The sequence below is a fragment of the Psammomys obesus genome, unplaced genomic scaffold (assembly GCF_907164565.1).
Source record: "Psammomys obesus unplaced genomic scaffold, mPsaObe1.curated_primary_1811, whole genome shotgun sequence".
Taxonomy (NCBI): domain Eukaryota; kingdom Metazoa; phylum Chordata; class Mammalia; order Rodentia; family Muridae; genus Psammomys; species Psammomys obesus.
This window is the reverse complement of record NW_026596162.1, coordinates 3679773-3701807: the sequence shown is the minus strand read 5'-3', so window position 1 is coordinate 3701807 and position 22035 is coordinate 3679773. Positions and strand designations below refer to the sequence as shown.

The 22035-nt window shown below is 43.0% G+C and overlaps 1 protein-coding gene across 11 annotated transcripts in view; it reads right to left on the bottom strand.

Annotated features, from left to right (window-relative positions):
* The window catches only part of Rreb1 (ras responsive element binding protein 1), a 126639-nt gene that overhangs the window by 49346 nt on the left and 55258 nt on the right, over positions 1–22035 (bottom strand). For 10 of the 11 annotated variants that reach the window (XM_055595112.1, XM_055595106.1, XM_055595116.1 and 7 more), the window contains 5 exons: positions 15208–15308; positions 12766–12861; positions 11545–11757; positions 6806–6895; positions 5330–5493 (listed from right to left, as the gene is read on the bottom strand). In XM_055595112.1, coding sequence (XP_055451087.1) covers positions 5330–5493; positions 6806–6895; positions 11545–11715 — 425 coding nt within the window. In that variant the 5' untranslated portion in view covers positions 11716–11757; positions 12766–12861; positions 15208–15308. Of the gene's footprint in view, positions 1–5329; positions 5494–6805; positions 6896–11544; positions 11758–12754; positions 12862–15207; positions 15309–22035 lie in introns of all 11 variants that reach the window. The other variant, XM_055595115.1, reaches the window with a different exon arrangement.

Here is a 22035-nt window from a genome sequence, read left to right as displayed (position 1 = left end):
TCAGCTTGGAATATCCCAGAACCTGAATTCTTGGAGTTTATGTTATGAAGTTTGTCATAACTTCCTGAGTGGCAGCAACAAAAAATCCTGGAATGGAACCTAGACCTGTCTCACAAAGCAACGAGTGGAAGGTCAAAGTTCATCTGGAGGCACATCACACAGACAGCCTTCAGAGCAGAAAGTAAAGGAAGGGCCCTCGGTGCCATTGTGTCCTGTCCTCTTATGGAATTAAGTCCTCAGAGACATGGAAATCTACATTTAAAATTTGTTAAGTATACATAATGAGCTACACCTGAGACCGAAAAGAAATAGACATACAGAAAACAATTCCAAGAGAAATCAGGCTCCATTAGAGATTATATGCAATTTATATTTATCGAGAGAGACTGGTAATCAGATCATATGGCCATGTCAAGGGAAACTGCTCATGGCCAGTCATAAATACAGGTGTCAGGATGGAGGCCCACACTGACAGTCTGTAACTTGGGAGGCTGAATCAGGAGAAATGAGTTTGAGGCTGGCTTTGATGATAGCCAGACCCTGTCTTAAAGCAAAAACAAGCAAACAACAACAACAACAACACACAAAACAAACAAACAAACAAACAAAACCAAGATGGACCTGAAATACTCAGACGGGGTCACAGATGCACAGGGAAGCTGCTGTGTAGGTCGGTCCTCCGGCAGTTTGGCTTGGTGTCAACTCTGGGAACTCCATAAAGGAGTTCCTGGGTGCTACTCAATGGTGCCAAAGGACCCCAGGAAGCAACAGCAGGGAAATGGGGAAAAGGACCTTGGTCTCAAATACCAAATTCTCAGTTGATTGCTTCCCTCTATCCATGGTTATCAGAGCCTCAGGTTTCATTACTATTTAAATTCCTACACACATCCCAGGGCAGTTTGGCTCCTGATCAATGTTGCAGATATGTGGTTAGGAGAGATCATAGCTCACCACTGAAGTCTCAAATTCTGGAATGGATCCACTCAGGCAAATAAATCTAACTCCATTCTGACACATTTTTGTAAGTGTTTTCCCCCAAAGTACAGTTCTGCCAACAAAAGGTGATAATGAATTTGTGACTGATTCTTTTAACCCACCATTTACAAGTTTTGGCAGAAAAGACAAAAATAAATATAATATGATGACCTTAAATCAGTAATAGGGAGAAATCTGGAGAGACACATCTGTATGCTGAAACAACATATTCCTAAGTAACCAATACATCAAAGGAGAAATCCTGAGGTACATTAGGAAATATGGTAGTAAATGATAAAGAAAATACAGTATATAAAACATATGTAGTCTTCTGGCATGGTGGCACACACCTTTAATCCCAGCAGAGGCAGGCAGATTTCTATGAGTTCAAGGCCAGCCTGCCCTACACAGTTCTCCAAAAAAGAAAAACATAAAACTGCAGTTATCAGTCAGTGCCCGTACTACAAACATGTTCAAATCCACAAGCTAATCCTATACTTGACAACACCTGAAAAAGGGAAAACGGAACTCAAAAGGAAGGGTGAAATAATGATTAGGCCAGAAAATTGAGGAGATAAGAGAGCAAGAAAGAAGAAAATAAACCAAAGCAAAAGCTGGCTCTTAGAAAACATTAACAGAAGTAGGGATGGAGAGATGGCTCTGGGTTAGGAGTGCTGGCTGCTCTTGCAGGACTCCAGGTACAGTTCTCAGCATCTATATGCTGACAAGTGCCTGTATGTAACTCCAGTTCAAGGACCCAAACTCCTCCTGGCTACTGCACAAACATGATGCACATAAACTCATGCAAGGTACACACACAAACACATAAAAAACAAATACATGCACAAATAATACCAAAAATGAAAAGAGCTTAGTTATAACAGTTTTGGACCTCACAGAACAGAAAGATTACAAGGGAAGCCTGTATGGCAGATACTTTGACTACTGAGATGAAATGGTCTGACTTCTTCAAGGATATAAACAGTGAAATCAACTAAAAAAAATAATAATAGGAAATATGAACAGACTTATAACAAGTTAAGAAGTTGGCTACTAATCTGGAAAAAAAAAAAAAAAGGTGACATCACTAGTGAAGTTACAAAACAATACCCACTCAGAGAGTTTTCCAAAAGAGAAGAGAAAGCTTCTCAGTTCATTTTCTGATAGTAATTCCAACATCAAGGACACAGCAAAGAAACCACACCCTGGCATCCATCACAAACACACCTCTAACCCTTTAACAAAGTGCCAGTCAGCTGAGCTAGTCAATACCCGAAGTGCTTATATCCCAAGAAAGAGGCATGTCTGACCTATTTGGTAGGACAAGACTGAAGACAGAAACAAGAACAAAGAAAACAAACACAGATGCAGACAAAATTCATTAACAGAATCTAATGCTCATGAAAAAAACATCCAGCAGACGTGGAACAGAGATGAACTTCCTTCACCTGGTAAATTTCATTTAAAATACTAAACCCACAACAAAGGCTACAATGGGGAAGGGCCGAATGCTTTCTTCCTAAAATAAAATAACAAAAGGACAAAAAAGTTTACACACTTTACTTTCATTTTTTAGAAGTATATACTAAAGGTCTGGTGCACCCCGAAAAGGTAAGACATGACACCCAGAATGGAAAGAAGAATGAAGACATCTATTGTAATTGCCATAACCTTGGCAGTAGAAAATATAAGGAGTCTATTAAATAACTCTAAGGACAGAGAAGGAAGCCCCAAAAGATTGTAGAAAACAAGATCAACACATAAACTTGAACTGCTAGCTACATACCAGTTCATATCACAGTGAACTGAAAACAATCTGAGGAATAAAAGAGGAACACATCTAACGAAGAATAAAACTAATAATCCGAGAATCCCAAGACACTGCTGAAAGAAGCCCAGTTAGACAAATGAATGAGAAGGCAGCCCATGTCATGGACAGAAAGACTCAATGCTATTAAGATGGGAGTAACAGGGCTGGGGTTTAGTTCAGCGATGGATTGCTTCCCTAGGCCTAAGGTTTGATTCCTAGTTCTGAAGAAAAACAAAAAGGATGGCAACAAACCAAAACTGACTTACAGAGAGAACATATCCCTGTAATAACTGTAGCTGCTCTTGCCATCTGTTTCTAAATTCCACATAGGGCCGAGGTACAGCTCAGCAACAGAGTACTTGCACAGCACATCTGAGCCCCCAGCACACCCCAAAACAAGAAAAAAACAAACCCTGAATTATCTAGAGAGAAATACAAACAAGTCAGATTAATGGAAACAAGTCTGAATCCAGGCATGGAGGTGCATGTCTTTGACCCGGGCCCAGAAGGAGGCTGATCACATTAGGTTGTGACTAGTACAGTCTACACAGAACTGCAGGCCAGTAAAGGCTACACAGCGAGACCCTGTCTCAAAACAAACAAAAAATTCAGTAACATTTTCTTTCGGAAAAGGATTTTAGTTCAAAGACTTGTACTTCCTTACTGAAGACTCACCTAAAAGGCAGAACAGGCAGCACCCTGTGGTAATGGTCTTAGACCAATGGAGGCAAACAAAGGACAGACCTTCACATTTGTGAATTTTGACAGGGGTGGTGAGATAATTCAACACAGAAAAGGAGCCTACACATTCTCAAAATGGATCATAAACCTAAGTCTAACAAAAGTATGAAACTCCAAGAAGTCTACCTTACCCCTTCTAAGGTAGACAAAAAGATAGCATATACAGTTTTTGACACATGGGGAGGCAGAGTTTCACTGCCAGAGACATCCCTTGTCAAAAATAGCAACTTTGTCTGATTATGTAGGATCTCAAAATGAGAACATCTTAAATCAGAAGTGATTGGGGTTAGGATCAGAGATGTACATGGCGAACAATCAGCCATCAGCATTGAGGGCCAAAACACCTACACTCCAATTCCAAGCTGACTGCACAGAGATGAGGAAATCATCTAAGAGAGGCACAGATGATACCCCTGAGAATAATAAATGTGGGATGGACAAAGGAGCAGAATAATAAAAGGAACAGGCTTAAACTAGAGGTCAGTAAAACCAACTGGCTAGTGTGGTGTTAAAATGGCAAAAAGTTACCATGTAAAATAATGTGTTAATGTAAAATGATAATGCAAAATACAAATAGTGTAGGTATATTAAAGAAGTAAAAGTGTCCATTTCCTTTTTTGATACCCAATCAGAATTGAAATGGGATATAGATATAGCTGAACACTATAATACTGAGGTTTGTATTATACAGGTAAATATATACACACATGCAAAATATCTATAAACATAAAATAAAATAAATAAAATTACGAAACATTGAGGCCTTTCATGAAACTCTGGAAGTTTTGACAAGAGATCCACCATCTGTAAATTTTTGCAGCGTTACTTAGGCCTACATAATAACAGCAGGTAATGTTGACTGAGTGCTTACCACAAGCCTGGAACTTTTTGCTAGATTCGTACCTTCTAATCCTCATCCTAATCCAACTAAGTGGACTGGACTTAAAGCCCAGCAGCAAACAAAAGCAACAAAGATTTAAAACTGATGTCCAAAGAAATTAAGAACAGAAATTTACAGACAGCAGAAGAGATTTGGATTCTGGAGGTCACTGACTTTGTAACAATGTGATATTTTGAGTCCCTTCTCCTACTTCTCCTACTATTCCCTAAAAATGTTTTCATTTAAGAAAAGAGAGAGAGAGAGGGAGAGAGAGAGAGCATTTAAAAGCTGTTTCAGTTCTGTTCTAACTGCTTGAAACATATACTGCTGCTCCACAAAATATATTCCCATTGCCTCTCCTCTCAGCTTTTTAATATATCCACCTCTATTCTCTGTCTCACCCCAGACTGAGCATCATTCCCCAAAAGTCATTTCCTGCCATTTATCAGATGTTCTTACTCCCTAATTTTATGCTCTTTCTGAAGCTTCAGAACCAGGCCGCTTAACTATTCTCAGGCTCCAGAATTTTTTCCCACCAAAGAAAAGCTTTGTGGCAGATCTGGTAGGCACATGCTGTTTAAACTGAAAGGCTGCATCCACGATGCTTCGTCTGAAGGGTGCTTTTGTATGGATAAGCTACCCATCCCTAGCACTCTTAATAAAGAAAAACTCCACGTGGCACAGGGAAATAATGCTGTTTTTTTTTCATGCCAAAAAACCCAAGGGTCAAAGGTTTAGCCTAGCCAATACCTCTGATTCCCTGAGATGGTGTGAGTCGGCAAATAAAACAATCTCAGCTTTTGCTCTATGGGGAACAGGAAAAGAAAGAATGAAAACAAAACAAAACAAAACTCTGAAGTTTGTAGGCAAGTCTACTAACGGCTCATGATGTAGTCAGCCGCCGGGCAAAGGACAGCACCCACCTGTGCATGTTCCCATTGGTGGTGAAAGACTGACCACACACTGTACACTTGTAAGGCCTTTCACCAGAGTGCACCAGCATGTGACGGTCCAGGGAGCTGGCAGAGCTCAGCGACTTTCCACAGATGCTGCATGAGTGATCAGCTCCTCCCGTGTCTGTGTTGTGCTGCAGAAAGCAATTGGTGCAATGATCGTCTGAGAACATGGCATGGCATTAGAAATACAGACCTGTAGCTCTGTAAAAAACCAGTGAAGTTTCTTAACACCACACCCCTCCCCCTTCCATGGTTTCTCTAAAGTGTCTTCAAAAGAGCAAAAGGCATTAGGAACACGGGCATATAGTTGTTGTGTTATTTACACGTTAGAGTTTTGAAAATCAGTTCTTCTGCAAAACTCAGAGCTAGTCTTTGCAAGGTCTATGGGTTAAAACAACACATCCTAATTCCTCTGGGCAGAACGAGTCTTAACTATACAGCCAGTACGTGAAAGAAATAGGATTCTCACAGTGGAAGGTCGCAATCCTTGTTCCAATTTGAAGACCTAGGCTGGTTGTTAGAGAACAGAAGCCTGTATTAGGTAGTCTGGGCTTCTGAAATACCATAAGGAACATTGCTATCCAAATCCAGGTTTCCTTAGTAACCCAGTATACTTCGTAGTCAGCAGCCTTTTATGATTTTCAATACATCATCATTTTCTCTAGCCTGTTCTCTCTGGTCACCAGCAGTCTGTCATAAATCAGCAATGGCATAAGAGGGAGAAAGATGCACCCTATGATAAAGGAAAAAAGATCCCCAAGTCCAGGAAATCCTTGGCTGCATGAGGCACGTTGGCATCAAATAAAGGGCAGGAATGCGCACAAGAACTTGGGGCTTCACCCAGCTTGACTACATGGCCCTGTGATGACAGATACCTACAATCCCAGCACTACAGCAGCAGAGGACTGCAAAAGTCCTAGGATAGCCAGGGCTAAAAACTGACTTCAAGGGGCTAGAGAGATGGCTCAGAGGTTAAAGGCAATGTATGCTTTTCCAAAGGACCTGGGTTCAATTCCTATCACCCATGTGGCAGCTCACAACTGTCTGGAACTCCAGTTCCAAGGGATCTGACACGTTTACACTAATGCATGTAAAATGAAATTAAATTATAAAAACAAACAGACAAACAAACAAACAAACAAACAAAAACTGACTTCAAAGCCAGCATGGACTACGACTACATGTAAAGATCCCATGTCTGTTCCCCTTCTTCTACACAGATATAAAGAAACTGGATGCTCACTGTATTTAAAAAAACATTCTGTTTTAGACTGTCATTGAATGATGACTATGCAAAGATTATTTCGTAATCCCCCCAAGATTGTTAAAACACTAAAATTTAAACATAGCATACAATTTATTAGACAAATAAATTCCATTAAAATCAAATCATCCGTTAAGTGAAGAGTAATTTAAAACAAAACCACAAAAGCAGGGGCAAACCTGTCGGATGTGCATGGTCAGCTGGTGTTGGGTGGTGCAGACCTTCTCACACAGGGGACAGTTGTAGGAAGACTTCTCCTCTTTAGTTTCCTAAAAAGAGATTGAAACAGAGGGTGACTTTGTAATCACGGCCAACAGGTTCCTTCTACTCTTAGGATGAGCCCATGTCTTAGGAGCTGGGTCTGAGCAGCTGCAACCATTACTGGAGCCTGTCCAGGTATCTGTGCGGGTCACTCTCCCGTCTGTCCTCAGTTCCCTTGTTTATAAATGGGAAAAACAACATTGGCCACACTGTGCTAAGACGACATGAGTGGTCAAGGAGCAGGCAGTACCATGTTGCTCCACACAAAGAGGCACTAGGTGTTTATTCATGTCCATCACACATATAATGACATTAATTCACTTCATTAACCCCAAAGAGTGAAAAACAGCATGTCACCCACAGCTTAGCTATGAAAGAATGTATTTCTCCCTCAACTCACACCCAAGCTCCAGGTACTATTTTGTTTTCTTGTTTGTTATTGTCTCATGCACCTAAGTTGACCTCAAACTCCTAAGGTAGCCTAGGCACTCTTTAACCCTTGATTCTCTTGCCTCTACTTCCCATGAGCTGAGATGGCTGGGTCTCAAGAACCTTGGGACCTTAAGAGAGGTAATGAGAGCCTCATGAGCAAAGACCAGCCTACCAGTGGAAGGATTCCTTAGCGTCCTACTAAGAATACGCAATGGGAATAACAGGGCTCTGACCATAGAGCTAGCATCTTATTGGTGGCACCCATAAATAAAGAACAAGAAGAGTTCTGACCTCATCAAAACCAGCCAGAATGACAAACCAAACTGAAGACACCTCAAGTCATGACAAAACCTCCAGAACTTACTATTTGGTTAGGTGGTTCACTTTATTTTTCTTCAAAACATACAGGACAAGCTGCCTTCAAGAAATATATTTTACCTTTCTAAGGAAAAGGCTTACTTCTTTCATGGACCCTTTATTAGAAGTTCCTCCTGCCAGGTAATTAATGGGAAATCACAAAGAATGCCCCAAATTACCTCCTTATCCACACAAAACTCAGATATGTTTCTGTCCCTGAAACTAACTGTATTCATGCCTGGGCAGCTCTCAAAAATTGGGATGTTCAAATACTACATCATTGGGCTTCCAAAACCAGCAAGACCATCCAGGAGCTCTGTGCAATTCAAACTTCTTACACTCCCAACATGCTAGACCAGGACTGGGGGTGGGAGGGAACCCTGAGATCTGTTTGTCTTAAAATCTCCCCAGAAGACACTGATGAACTTGGGTTGAGGGAGCACCAATTACTTGATCAGGTGACCATGAGCACTTGCATGGGGAATTCATGTACAGTTGGATCCAGAGCTCACACTGTGGCAAGTCCCGCCACAAGAAAGCACTTGGGGGAAACGTTGGTATAAATGAAGGCAGAGGGCAGGGCAAGCAGCTGGATGCTCCAGCTGACCCACACACCCTTTCTGGTCTTGGATATCTCTGAGTAGATTTCTTTTCATCTGAACTCATTTGACTGTGTTTCCGATTTCCCACTGTTGATATCAATTATTGATATCCCACATGCTGATGGATGAACTTATAGCAACTCAAATTCTTGGAGTTTCTTTTCCTTCCACAATCACTAAAAGATAGATGACCACTTATTACGGATCCCATTTTCTGGAAAAGGAAACTTCAGAGTACAGGGGGACAAGGAACGTGCTCCAAACAGAGAACAATTAAGAAACTGACACCAGCTTAACCCCCAGAACTCGCTGCTCAATGGCCCAATCCACAACACTATATAAATCAGACCCTGAGGTACAGAAAAGCGACACCAGTGGTTGTTCATGAGAGGTGATGAGAATAAATGCTATTCTGAAGGCTGTGAAAACAAATGGCACTGTAAACCAGATGGGTGGAGTGAATGTGTGATGTCTTGTTCATAGCTGTGTTCTCCCTCTTCGGAATGAGTCTCGTCTAATTACCTTTTCTAACCTGTGGGGGTGGGTTGGAGGACTAGGCCAGCCAAACATTTTCTCTCTCTCTAACTCTAAGGAAGCTGAAGATCCCTGAGACATTTCAAAAACAAAAATCTGGCCTCGCCCAGATGACCCATACATTTCTTCTCTCAAAGGCACAATAAGATGTCTCACAGCCAGGCCAAAACTTTAGGAAAAAGTCAAGCTCTGAGGTATTTCTGTCAAGTCATCAGATTAAAAATGCTATGTAGATTGTTTATAAAAGATTCACTGGTACATTGTAATAGTGGACATTTAAAAAGAAAACCTGGCCAGACACTGGCTCATCCCTTTAGGCCCTGAGAAGACTGGGGTGAGGAGATTTTTGAGCCCACAAGTTCTTGCTAGTCTGGGCAACACAGAGAGACCTTGTCTCAAAAAACCCTCTATGCCTCCAAGTGGCCAATCACTCGAGGAGACATAGTTTAATAAAACCATCCTGTGGTCACCTTGAAGCAGACACCAGGCACATTGTGTGGAGGCGCACAGGGCTGACTGATATTGACTCTGGGGTTGATCATTAACCTCTGCCAAGCCTGAAGCCGGTAATGCTGTGGTGTAGTCCATAATATAAGTTCCTAAAACCCGAGGTGATCTAATGGAATCAGATTTACAAACTTTTAATGGTGAACAGAATAGTAAAAGAACATTGTGACAGTGGAAATGGCACACTAAAGACTTCTGAGCCCAGATATTATAGTCACACTGGTGAAAGAAACAAATTTCCTGAGCTGAGAGATAAAATTAGCAGCTAATGTGATAACTAACCAGTTCATAATGAAACAATCTGGCACCCTTGTCAGCGTCAGGCTGTGGCTAATCTCTCCTGGAATGCTACAGTCACATGGATGCAGCCTTTCCCAAGGCGCCCTCCTTCTACTCTCCCTGTCCAGTTTTCAGGTAAGAAGGGCACTTCCTAACCCTGTGAGCTGTCTACACATTATGTTTTGTTTTCTTAATTTGGGTGCTGTATTTAGCAGGCTACCTCTGGCTTAGGGCCTTCCTTCCAAAAACAAAGCCAGTCTATCATATCCCTGATGGAGAAAGGAGGCTGATGACAAGTGGCTCAGTCACACTGCACTCTGATGTCCTCATTCCTGCAAAGCAGCCTGTACTCAGTATCCAGAGGTGGCAGGAATGATGTCTGTCTTCAGTGACCCTAACTACCTCTGAACTGGGAAGGAACCACAGCCTGGACTTAGGGCCCTATGCCGGTGCTGTGCTATTTAAGGAAAGGTTCTTGCCTATCCTCCATTCATTCCTGGTAGAGCAGAAAAAGATGAGGAAGACAATGACCTCACATTTCTTAGTCATCCTTGAGTGCTTGACACCTGGCACAGTAGCTAGGCGGAAATAGAAGCTAGGTCTATTGTGAAATGAGTTGATAAGACAGATGGAGAGATGGACAGACAGGCATATACAGGCATAGGAGCGTGGAAATAAACCTGTTCTTCCCAGGGCTAGTGCTCCTTCTGTACTCGGGCTGAGTATTTTCCTTAGGCGCCCACAGGAAGAGAAGCACACGAAGGCAGGGGAAAAGAGAAAGAGAGAGAGAGAGAGAAAAAAAGAAAGTTATCAATGCTACAAGCCTCAAACATTGCTGAGCTCTGTTGAGTCCTCAGGCTTGAGGTGAGGAATAGAGGCGTGCATACTTACAAGCTGTAGGAAACATGGGGCTGCTGCCATTTCCGAGAGGGCACACTGAACTAAAAACCTGAGGGTTTATCAAAATCCAGCACGATGTGCTCGGAGAAAAGTCTATGCAAAAACAGTGATCAGTTCACAAAGGCCCCAACAGGTCTGTTCTCTTGTCCATTCTGGCTCCCAGACAAGCTGAGAAAAACGCCTTGTCTCCCAACAAGGTTTAGTGTGACTATATATGCCACATGGAACAAGAAACTAACAGGGAAGTCAATTTATACTATACAATTTCAGAGATGGACTGAGAATTGTTTGCTCTTTGCCCCCTTATTACCTTGTTAAAAATGTCGCTATCATGACAGCAACAACTTTTCTGAAGTGCCCCCTGTGTTCATTAACTGACAAAGACAATACCATGTTCCCAGTAGAGGAGACAGGGGCTTTTTTATCAGCACTCGTTCCTCCCAATTTCTGTTTATGCAATCACTCTTTCCAACCTCTCCTGATCCTGTGACCGCTGAAAATTCAAGAGGATTAAATAGATTGAACTGAGGGCCTTGCCCTGCTATGAACCAACTGAGCACAAGCCCTTTCCATTTGATGGATCTTAAATGGGGATTCTCTGAGGCTGAAATCAACTCTCTTTAAAACTAGAAAGCTGAATTCTGAATAGAAACTTGTCCCCCAATCTGAAGATACTTAAAAGGGGTAGCGGGGGGGGGGGGGGGGAGATCAAGGAGCTAGCTCAGAATAAAAATAATTAATCAGCTGTGTTAAAAGGAAAGAAACCACATCATAGCAGAGGCAGTCATATTCATTCTTTTAAACATAAGCTTGTGTTTAAGACAAATCACATGGCAAAGAATAAGGGTGTTTTCCCAGAAAGATAGAATGGCAGAAAAGATGTCCACCATGCAAGGATATAAATAGTAAAAAATGATGGCGGCCTTTGGGTATATCTTTAATTCAGAATGTGAACAGGATTTCCTCTTAGGTAGCTTGGGAACTTCTCCCCTACATTCTCACAAGATGAAAGCCATCGGTGGCCACAACCCAATCCAGATCCTTACCTGGTTCCTTCTGCCAATCCGATTTGGTCCTGGAGACTTCATGGGGGACTTGATACCCTGGGGGCTCCCACCATTCTCAGTGATATTCGATACACTCATTACTGCTGACATCATGGTGTTGATGGAAGACAGGTCTGAGCCTTCTAAACCAACGGGCGAATTTGACGTCATTGGGACAGGGTTTTATGCTTCTAAGAAGTCTCTGCTATAGAACTGAAAAACAGAAATGACCGATGTTCTCGTGAGAATATTTAGGCTTGTCACAGTCATGTAGGCTAATCACAGCTACCATTGTAACAGGGAGAAAGAAATGCCCAACACTGTTTTCCTAGTTCAGCCCATACTCAGAATAGAACTTAAAAAGATTTATTTTTGGTTTGTTTTCTAAAAGAAGAGCTTGCTATGTAGCCCAGGCTGACCAAACAAACTCACTATGTAGCCAAGGATGACTCAGAACCCCCCGACCTTCCTGCTTCAGGCTCTCAAATGTAGAGATTACAGGTGTGAGCCACCACAACCAGTTCCAAAACAGTTTAACCTTTCTGCTCCCTGTTGTAATCAATCTGCTTCCTTTTTAAGTGCACACCGCCCGTAGAACTCAAGCTACCCGAAGCAGCTCCCTTCACTTATGTGTGCATATGTATAGTTTCCTTGACAGCTGCTGACTTTATGTACTGAGGAAGTGTCTCAGACCGAACCCAGAACTTGCTGGTTTGGGGGGGTCTACCTATCCCACTTGCGTAAGGATCTTGTCTCTGCCTCCCGAACAGCACTACAGCACTGGGTTATGGTGTGTGTGTGTGTGTGTGTGTGTGTGTCTTTTTAATGTGGGTGCTGGAGATTCAGACTTTGACACTCACACTGACATAACAAGCACTTCTCCAGTGTGCCACCTCCCTATCCCAAGCTTTCCCTAATCCTTGCGTGCAGAGTTTGAAGAGGCCATCACCTTCCCTATACTCTGTACTTGCTTTCTTCTATTTAAATGTTTTAGAGTTAAGTAATAGCTGATGGGAAACTTCACATTTCCTCTGACTTCATGGCTACAAGGCAGTGATTTAAAAAGTTTGTGTACGGCATTTCTATAGAAGCCAACACTGCTGTAATTATAACTAAATTTAAAACCAACATTAAAAGGCACGTTCTTTAAAAAAAAAAAAAAAAGTAAGTAACCTAGAAGTTATAAAATGGAAAAAAAGAACTATGTCACCTGTTAATTACCTCCATTTTTTTTGTCCCTTGCTACAGCCGTCATCCACATGGAGTAGGGAATGGCTCTCTGAGTCCTTTTTCTTCTCTTGGTATTACTCTTTTACACTGGAAGAGAAACAGGAGACATTGGAGCAGTTAATTCATCAAGGAAAATGACTTAGTACTGACTGGCAGTAAATGGCACATGCTTGTAACCCCAGACATAGGAAACAGAGTTTGAGAATCTAAATGCAGTGCAAGGCTAGGCTAGGTAAAGAGACTCTATCTCAGAAAAGAAAACAGATTCAGTCTTTTTGCTTAGTAAGAAAAATGTGGAACCATTTCCTGTGATCTCAGATTGTTATACTCACAAAATACAAGGAGGACAAAGTAAGTAATCTTTTCTTATAAAACTGTGTGATGTGGGTTTTCACCCTAACATCCCCTCCAGTGCTGCCTCACACACTCTCAACAGCCAAGGAATTTTTACCATAGTTTACTCTTTCTTGGCTACTATTTCACACCATTTGTTTTTATACTCCACAGACCCCACTTGACCTGATTCCTTTCTCATCCCCCAAGAGCTCAGAGTCAGGTGTGACAATATTAGGTCACATCAAGAAGATGCCTGGGTGATGAGAAACAAATGACCAAAACGAAATGCATAACCCAAGCCACATCAAAATCTACTTTATTCCTGAACTTTAATATCAAAACACAAAATATGGGAGTCACTCAGTAGTGGCTTTAAATTCAATCCCCAACACCTCTCCTCAAAAGACAAAATGTGCCCCACATTTTGCTCTGATGTGTTCCCTCAAAGGTTTGCATTAGAAACTTAATTCTCAAATTTATAAGCTACTGGTCTTTGGAGGTGGATCTTCTAGTAGGCGCCTGAAATCCAGTGAGGAACAGCAACTCCAGGGGAGGAAGAAGAAAGGAGGACGGCGAGCAGACCCACTCTACCTCAAGGGAAGAAACAAAACACAAACCTGAACTGTTGCCTTTTCATGAAGCTTCCCTCATGCTATCAGATCACTTAAAGTTATTAAAAATGAACAGCTTCTGGATGGTTTCTTGAGGAAAAACATGAAGACAGGAGTGCATGTATAGAAGAACGTAGACAAGTACTTCTTTAATAGATTGCTGACAAATATATCATCAGTTTCTGCTGTAAGCAATCATCATGTATAAATATGCATTTGCTCACAAATTCATTCACCTCTTTTAAATATTCTCTTCTGCATTTTTTTTTTTTTTTGAGATAGGGTAGCCTTGGCTGTTCTGGACTCAATTTGTAGACCAAGCTGGCCTTCAAGTCACACAATTCCACCTGCCTCTGCCTCCCAATTGCTAAAATTAAAGGCACACGCACCACATCCAGCTCTCCTCTGTATTTTTAATTTACAGAAAAGTTCAAGATAGTTGAACTAGAAATGGTCACTATAATTCTGTTACTGTGAAAACAAATCTTTCTACCAATTTATACCAAGTTTAGATGATGGTCTTTAGTCTCAGCACTACCCCCCGCCCCCCTTTTCTTTTCTGAGTCATCAATACAGCTTTTATTTGTTTTTTGAGAGACAAGTCTTTCTGTTGTAAGCCAGGCTGGCCTCCTGGACTCCCACATACTAGAATATTTTATTAGTCTCTTCAAAGAAGTTATGCAGACCATGGATTAATTTGTAATTTGTTAAAAATTAGTACATACAAACATACCTAAGTATAGTCTGGCATAAGATCTTTCTGGTTTCACTCTTTTGTGAAGATGTATTGCAATTAAGCTCATTTGAGATTTTAAACAAAAATAAATATGATAAACCTGCTGAGATGGCTCTATGGCTAAGGGCTCTTGCTGCCAAGCTTGACAACCTGATTTCAATCCCCAAGACCCACATGACAAAAAGGAGAGAACTGATAATCATAGATTGTCCTTTGACCTACACAGAGACAGACATGCACACACATACACAAACATCTTTAAAATAAAAATCACTGGCCCTGTTTTAATACAAACATCTCCAACTCGAATCAGAGAATGCAGGACCCCAGATGAAGCTCCCAAGTCACAAAAGTGATTGACTGACAGCATCAGGCTGATGGTTTCAGTTTTACTGCCCTAGTTTTGAACCTGCAGCTTGGATCTGGGAGTGGGGAGGAAAGGAAGAGGAAAGAGAAGTGTCTGAAGTTTTGCTTGGTGTGATAAATCCTGGGCATCCTGAGACTCCTCAATCCATACCACAGACTCAACAGATCAAGAAGAACCAGAAGTTGCAGCTACAATTTTAACCTGATTTTGTTCTATATCTTTAGAAGAAAATGGATAAGGTGTGGGGAGGAGGATAGGGTGTGAGACAGGACAGATGGGCTTGGAAAAGAAGCAGGGCAATTCAAAGCGAAGATAGGAAAGGGAGTGCACAGAAGACTCACTCACCACTGTTGTGACTCAAGGAAACCTATAGAGTAACTGACCTGTTTTCTTTGTTCTACTGAGGAGCTGTGAGGACTGGGCCCAAATGTGAGCAGGGTCACACCTCAAAGCCACCACCTCTGGAACAATGAGTTGGAACAACCTGAAAAGATAATAGAAGGTAACATTAAAAGGAGGAACAATTCTTCCTCTCTATTGTTTCTGCTACTCAGTGTCACCATGATGAGGGCAATTCCCACCCCCTGTCTGCAGCTGCAGGCAAGCTGTTAGCTGATTCCACCAGAATGTACTCAGGTGCTGCTGAAACTGAGTGTGCTTTCAATAGCCAGGACAGTCTTTACCTCTACCAAAGCATATCCTACATTCCATCGATGCTGAGCACAAGAACACATGAGAATGCTCAGGCTGATGGCCCGAGGTGAAGCTCTGAGCATCCTAGCAGCATGGTAATAGTACTAGAATGGATGCACAATGGCAAAGCACCTGCCCAGCATGTGAGGCCCTGGTGGTTTTAGGCCTAGCACCATGAACACCAACAAGACACAAAAATGGCTGAACAGATTTCAGGTGATCCCCTAGCATATAGGAAGAAAAGAGAAACAGCTCTTGGTGCTACCAGAAACAGGCCATGAAAACAGCAATCTGAGGGCTGGGTCTGCTCCTCAGCACAGAGAAAGCTGGAAGGCAGCACGCTGCCTCTTGCTCTCAACACAGCATTTCTCAGCTGAAGTAAAGAGTGCAACACAGGAGAAAAAAACCTTAGGAGGCAGAGTAAGGGCTGGAGTATGCTCAGTGGGCCAGCACCTGCCTAGCATGTGCAGGAGCTCTGGGTTCCTTGCTGACTACCACAAAGCGGGTTGGGGGACACATAAACAAGAATGCCAAGATGCAGTTGTCCCGCACATCTTCTCACTTTATTTGCTTTCAGAGCATGTGGAAACAAGCTGCGCACATGTGCCAGACAGCTATCATCTCACAGCTCATTTTGACGAATCACCTACAAACTGCTCCCAAGCAGGACTGGTCTGTGTGGATGAGAAACTCCATCACCCTTTGCTGCCACAAGCAGTTCCTGGGAGGGTTTTGATGCCAGGATTCCTCCAGCAGTCCTGTTTTTTTTACTTCAGTGATTTCATTCTTTACCTTAGCCTCTTTGAAAAGTTCTTTAGATCTTAGAGTATTGGGAAACAAGGAACAACTCACAGGTAAGGCGCTCAATGAGCCATGGAGACCCTCATGCCTAGAGCCACCTGATACAACCCAGTACTTCTCGAGGTAAAGAAAACCACAAAATCCTTCCAAAGAAATATTCATACACTTGGTAATGGGAGAAGTCTATCTAGAGACAGCTCAGTAAGGATCTTTGTTTTACTGTTGCTACATGACCTTAAAGAAAAAAAGGTGGGGCTTGGATTTATCCCTTCCACTTATGCCACTGTCAAAAAAAAAAAAAAAAAAAAAAAAAAAAAAAAGTTAAGCAAGCTTTCCTTGATTGTATTCATTTTAAAAGTAACTGGAGGCTGTGGGTGAAACTTTCATGGTGGTGTATTTATCTAACATGCTGAGGCCCTGGGTTCAATGACCAGCACTGAAGAACAACAAGCAAACCCATCAAGGGTAAGAAAGAGTGCACACAATTTTAAAAAGCAGGGTCTAGAAAGGAGCAGCTCCTCCTATACTTCAGTTAACTGTCAGGGTCCTCAAGTAAAGTCAACTAAAAGCAAGCTTCAGAGTCAGAGACAAATGTCAGGAATTAAAAATTTCCAGAACCTAAAAATCCCATTAAAATTTAGACCCATTCCTTCTCTCTTCATTACACACTTAAAAAAGCAGGCAAGTGCAAGTAGCTTCCCACAAACACAAAGAACCAACCAGGAAGGGATACACTCAAAGCACAGGGTCAGACTGAGACTTGATTCTAAAAACTGCATCCTTTGACCTTGGAAGTAAATGATTTGGATAATGTTAGTATCCAATTCAGCTGAATAACAAGAGCCACCTCCCTGTTTGTTTTGAGTTCCACTAGGCTAAGGGAGTCATAAAGCTGGGAGGATGGAAAAGCACAAAAAGGCAGCTTTTCAAAGAATACCCCTTACCTCTATCACCACCTTGAGGAAAAAAAGGGGGTGACATGGGGGTGTTATTGCTAGTTATGTCACAGAAGAGAGAAGGTTACAAAGACTGTCTACAGCAATTGGAGGTGGGTCTGGAATGCTGAGTATCTGTATTTTCCTTCCCAGAAGTCTTGTGCAAAGTCAAAGAGGCAAGATATCTTACAGAAGGCAGAAGTCCCTCTGGGAGGAGGAGGGGCAGGGGAAGGCCAGCTCCACTCTCCACCCCCCAGATAAGGGACAATGCTATGTAAAGCCAGAAAGAGAAGATTAAGGAGCCTGTCTCCAGGTCCAGGGAGATAGCAACAGAGAGATGGAAGATAAAAGAAAGGATGGTTTAGAAGTAAAGGGCGGCACCCCGTCTTCTGAAGATGAAATCTAAAATCTGTCCTCAGGCTTCCAGCAAATATGGAGTAAGTTGAGATGCCTAGGATGACAGCAGAGGCCTTGGCCTTTCTAACACTTGACTGAAAAGGCTGCAGCTGCAATGTAGGCCCCTATAACATCCATAAATTCAAAGGATGAGTGAGGAGAGAGCTGACCTGGCCAGTTCAAGCCAATCTGGAACAAGCTACAAAGTAGAAAGAACAGAAGTTCAGGTACGAAAATGACTGAGGCACCTGACAAACTACAGAAAGCCTCTAAAGGGTGGTCTAGGCTGTGGACTGACTACCTTGACTAGATGTTCCACCATGTCCAAGCCTGCCTACCCCAAGCCCAAGACAAACCCGTGTTTGCTAACTAGGATGGCCTGTATGTGCTCTGAAGGCTGAGACAGCTGGGATGATGGCTCTCTTGAGTTCCAGGAAGTCAATGTGTTTCTCGGCTTAGGAGTGAGGCTATGGCTTGGACAGGGTGGCAACCCATGGACACTGACTTTGGTAAAATGAAGTTGGCTAAAGCATTACGTAGCTTAACTGAGCATATAGCCAACTCTGTATTGCTTTCTCTTGAGTAAAGATGGGTTGCTAAGAAATGGGCCTGCTTTTACACAGACCAAGTTCAAGAGACAAGCCTGAAGGCGAGGTGGCCATCCAGGAATGAAAGAAACATGCTGATCTTGCTCTTTCGTTGTCTTCTCTACTTCTTTCCTGAAGTCTACAGAATGTGCACTCTTCAACCTGTCACTCAAAGGGCATCCATGCTTTAGCCCAAGTTTGACTTCGGGCCTTGTCGCCCACCAGTACCCACGACTACCACTCTACTCAGTTTCTTCCCCCTAACCTCCTTATTTCTCATGGAACAAGGCCTTTTCATTCCAAACCCTAAGACACATGGCTACTCTGCCATCATATTTAATAAAAAACAGCACCATCAAGTGATACCTCTGAGGATTAACCTTGCTATGTAAATGAGATGGCTGGTTAGGGGTGAAGTTGTATATACCCCTGAAACAGTAGGTGACCGTACCTGGGAGACCTGGGAGCACAAGTCCAATGGCTATTGTCTCTCAACTCTATTAAGTTTCTTTTGGACAAAATGTGTGACTCCTGGCAAAAGGCTTGGAAGCACAGGTGCACTCCCTTGGCCGGATTTCCCACAATCTTAGCTTGAGTCACTTCTGCCCTTTCTTTCATTTCTCATCTGTACCTGGGCAAGAAAAGGGAATACTCCCCTTCCTCTTCTTCTCTGCCCTTGGTCAAAGGAATGAGGCAGGGCTGGCCTTCAAAGGCTGAGACACATTCCTTTGCTATGCAAAGGGACCCAGGCCTCCCTGTTCATGGAGGCTAAAAGGAAGTTCCACAGCTCAACCTGAATTATGTCATGGCCCAGCCTTGTGGATTCCAGCTGATCCATCAACAGGATACAAATCTTCCAGGTTATGCCTACTTCCACAGGCTTGGCTAAGAGGAGTCCACACTCCTAGACTGTAGGGCAGATATCTGTGGCAAATTAACAAACCAACCAAGTATGTATATTAGTAGTAGGAGACAGGGGCTGGAAAGATAGCTCAATGGTTAACAGCACTGGCTGCATTTCGCAGAGGGCCCTGGTTCAGTTCCCAGGACCCACATAGTAGGGCTCACAACTGCTGGTAACTCCAGTTTCAAGGGATCTATTACCCTCTTGTGGCCTCTAAGGCCAACTGCATGTACATAGTATATATAATACATTCCCACACCACACACCAACAAATGTCTCTTTAAATATAGTACAGGGCAGAAGATAGTAGTAGATAACATAGATTAACTAGACAAACATAATTTAAAGGAACTCTTACCAGTAATTTTATCTGGTCAGCATGATGTTTAACTGCAGCTGACATGTGAACACTGCCACCCTAAAGCGCACAGGAGCTCCTCAATCTAATATGGGGCTCCATCCCAACAAACCCAATGACACTAAAAATGCATTTCATGCCCCTGACAGACTGAACACCCACGCTTACTAACATACATAGCGCATTGCAGAGTATCAGCTGTCCCCACTCACAACTGAAGGGCTGAATGGAAACCCTCGCTCTCTGGCCAGCAGCAAGAGAAAGGATCAGACCACTGCTAATCAGAGGGAAGATCCAAACTCAAAATCCCAAGTATGCATTCTACTGATTGTATGTTAACTTTATATAAAGAATCAAAAAATTACCCAAGTTGAAAATTTTAAGTTAGGAATTACCTACAACCTAGCCTTTCACCAGAGATAAAAATCTGTCAGCTCTACCTCAGACTTACACCTTTGAGGGAAGACCTGCAGCCTGTCCTCACAGCTCTCTAGGGAGCTCTACTCAGTCTGCCTGAGAACCAGGTCATGAAGGTCAACAGCAAGGTCAAAACCTGCAAGGATTTACACAACCTTTCTGACAGCCGCTGGCCTATCAGAGCTCCTGACAAACACCAAGGCACAGAGGCAGAGACTCAGAATCCAGTCCTAACTTTGAGCTTACTTACTACTACTAAGTAAGAGAAAGGAAAAGGAAGTCGTTACACAAGGTCTGTGACAGAAGGTTCAGACAGGGTAGGGCTGGACTGCAATGCATGGGTGACCTGCAGTCCTGGATTCTAAAGGCTACTTCTCCAGCAAATAGTCTTCTTCAAGCCTATGCTACTCCTTGAAAATTCAGTCTGAGACTTAAGCCCTTTGGCCAGGATTTCGTGGACCTGGACAAACCTCCTTTGCCTTTTTCCCTGCCACTTCTGGACAATAGTAATGTGTAACAAAGCATGAAGGGGAAGAGGGGAGTTAAGGAGCAAGACTGTTGCTTCTATGGTTTCAGCATTAGCTCAGGATCTACTGAGCTGTGCCTATTTAGCTAGGGAAGGAGGGTGGGAGGCAGAGTGAACGGAGAACACTCCTTCCACAGCTCAGTGCCTGTTTAGCATCTGTGAGGCCCTGAGTTCTATCCCTAGCACCATAAAGATGAAAAACAAAAACAGAATGTGAACTGTTGGTGCGACAGAGCTCTTCTGGTAGGTGGCGGACTGAATCGGATCACCGTAGTCCCTCTTCTCCCAGTGTCTCTTTGCTTCTTTATGGGAAGGAAGTAGGCAGCGCCTTCCCTGATCACAGGCTCCCCTGCAAGTGCACTGCACTGAAGACGCTGACTCCACTCCTTGCAGCTCTTCTCCCAGGAGCGGGTCTCACAGACAGGATCAAACAACTGCCAAATTCGCAAGGCCAAGATGCAGCTGCCACCTGGCAGCCATTTGTCACCCACCCCTGGGAGGGGAACACGGGTGGCTCTTGGCACCAGGCTGTGAGAAGAACAAGTCCCTGGCCCTCTCCCCAGGCAGGCCAGACTTTTCCTGAACATTGTTTTTCTGCTTGACCACTAGGAATTGGTATTTCATCACTTTCTTGACCAGCTTAGCAGAAGTCTGCATCATTCTCTACCAAGCAGCTGGGGGAGAGGGGGTAAGAGGTCAAGGTGGTCTGTACCTGTACAAAGAATGCCCACATGGACAGGAGAGCAAGACAGAGAGAAATGTCCTTGCCCACCTGCAGTCACAGCCACCAGGTCTAGGGTAGGGGCTAAGCTTGACTCCCACCCTACCCCACAATCCAGAGCAATCTGGCTTATCAGGTAATAACAGTACAGGAAAGGCTAGGGAGAGCCTTGACAGTGTACCTGGGTTGTAGAATTTAAAAGTGGAAAAGACAAGGCTGTGAGTCACAGAAAACAAGGTTCAATTTACACGTACACCAGAGGCCTGCTTGTATTCAAGTATGATATTTACAGAGAACTGGGGGTTTTTCCTGAGACAGAACCTCTATGCCAGCAATGCAGTAAGCAGTTTATATGTATTTAATACTCCTCCAACTCCTTTACGGTAATGACTATTATCTGCTAATGCTACACTGCTCTTGTGGGATGGAACAGGTCTCTAACCCAGGATTCTGTGACTTCAAGATTCTTGTACTTATAAGACACCAGAAAAACCATTGGGAAAAAAAAATCCTTCAGGTGAAGAAAATGAGCAAGCTAAAGGACGGGGAAACCAAGGTAGTAGAAAAATGAAGCTGGAGAAAGGGTGAATGAACTCATTCCACAGTTCCACCAGGAAAAGATTGAAGAACGACGGAAGACACAAAGAACCTGTGCCAGGGCCCATGATTCTTTAAGCTAGGGCTCTTTGTTTGTTGGGAAGGGTGTGTTTATTTCATCTTATGGTTCTGGGTAATAGTTCATCACTGAAGGAAATCAGTTCAGGAACCTGAAAGCAGGAACAGAAGCAGACCAGTGGAGGGAGGCTGTTTACTGGCTAGCTCTGGTCTGGGCTTTCTAAAAACAAAAGAACAAACCAAAACATATATTTATGG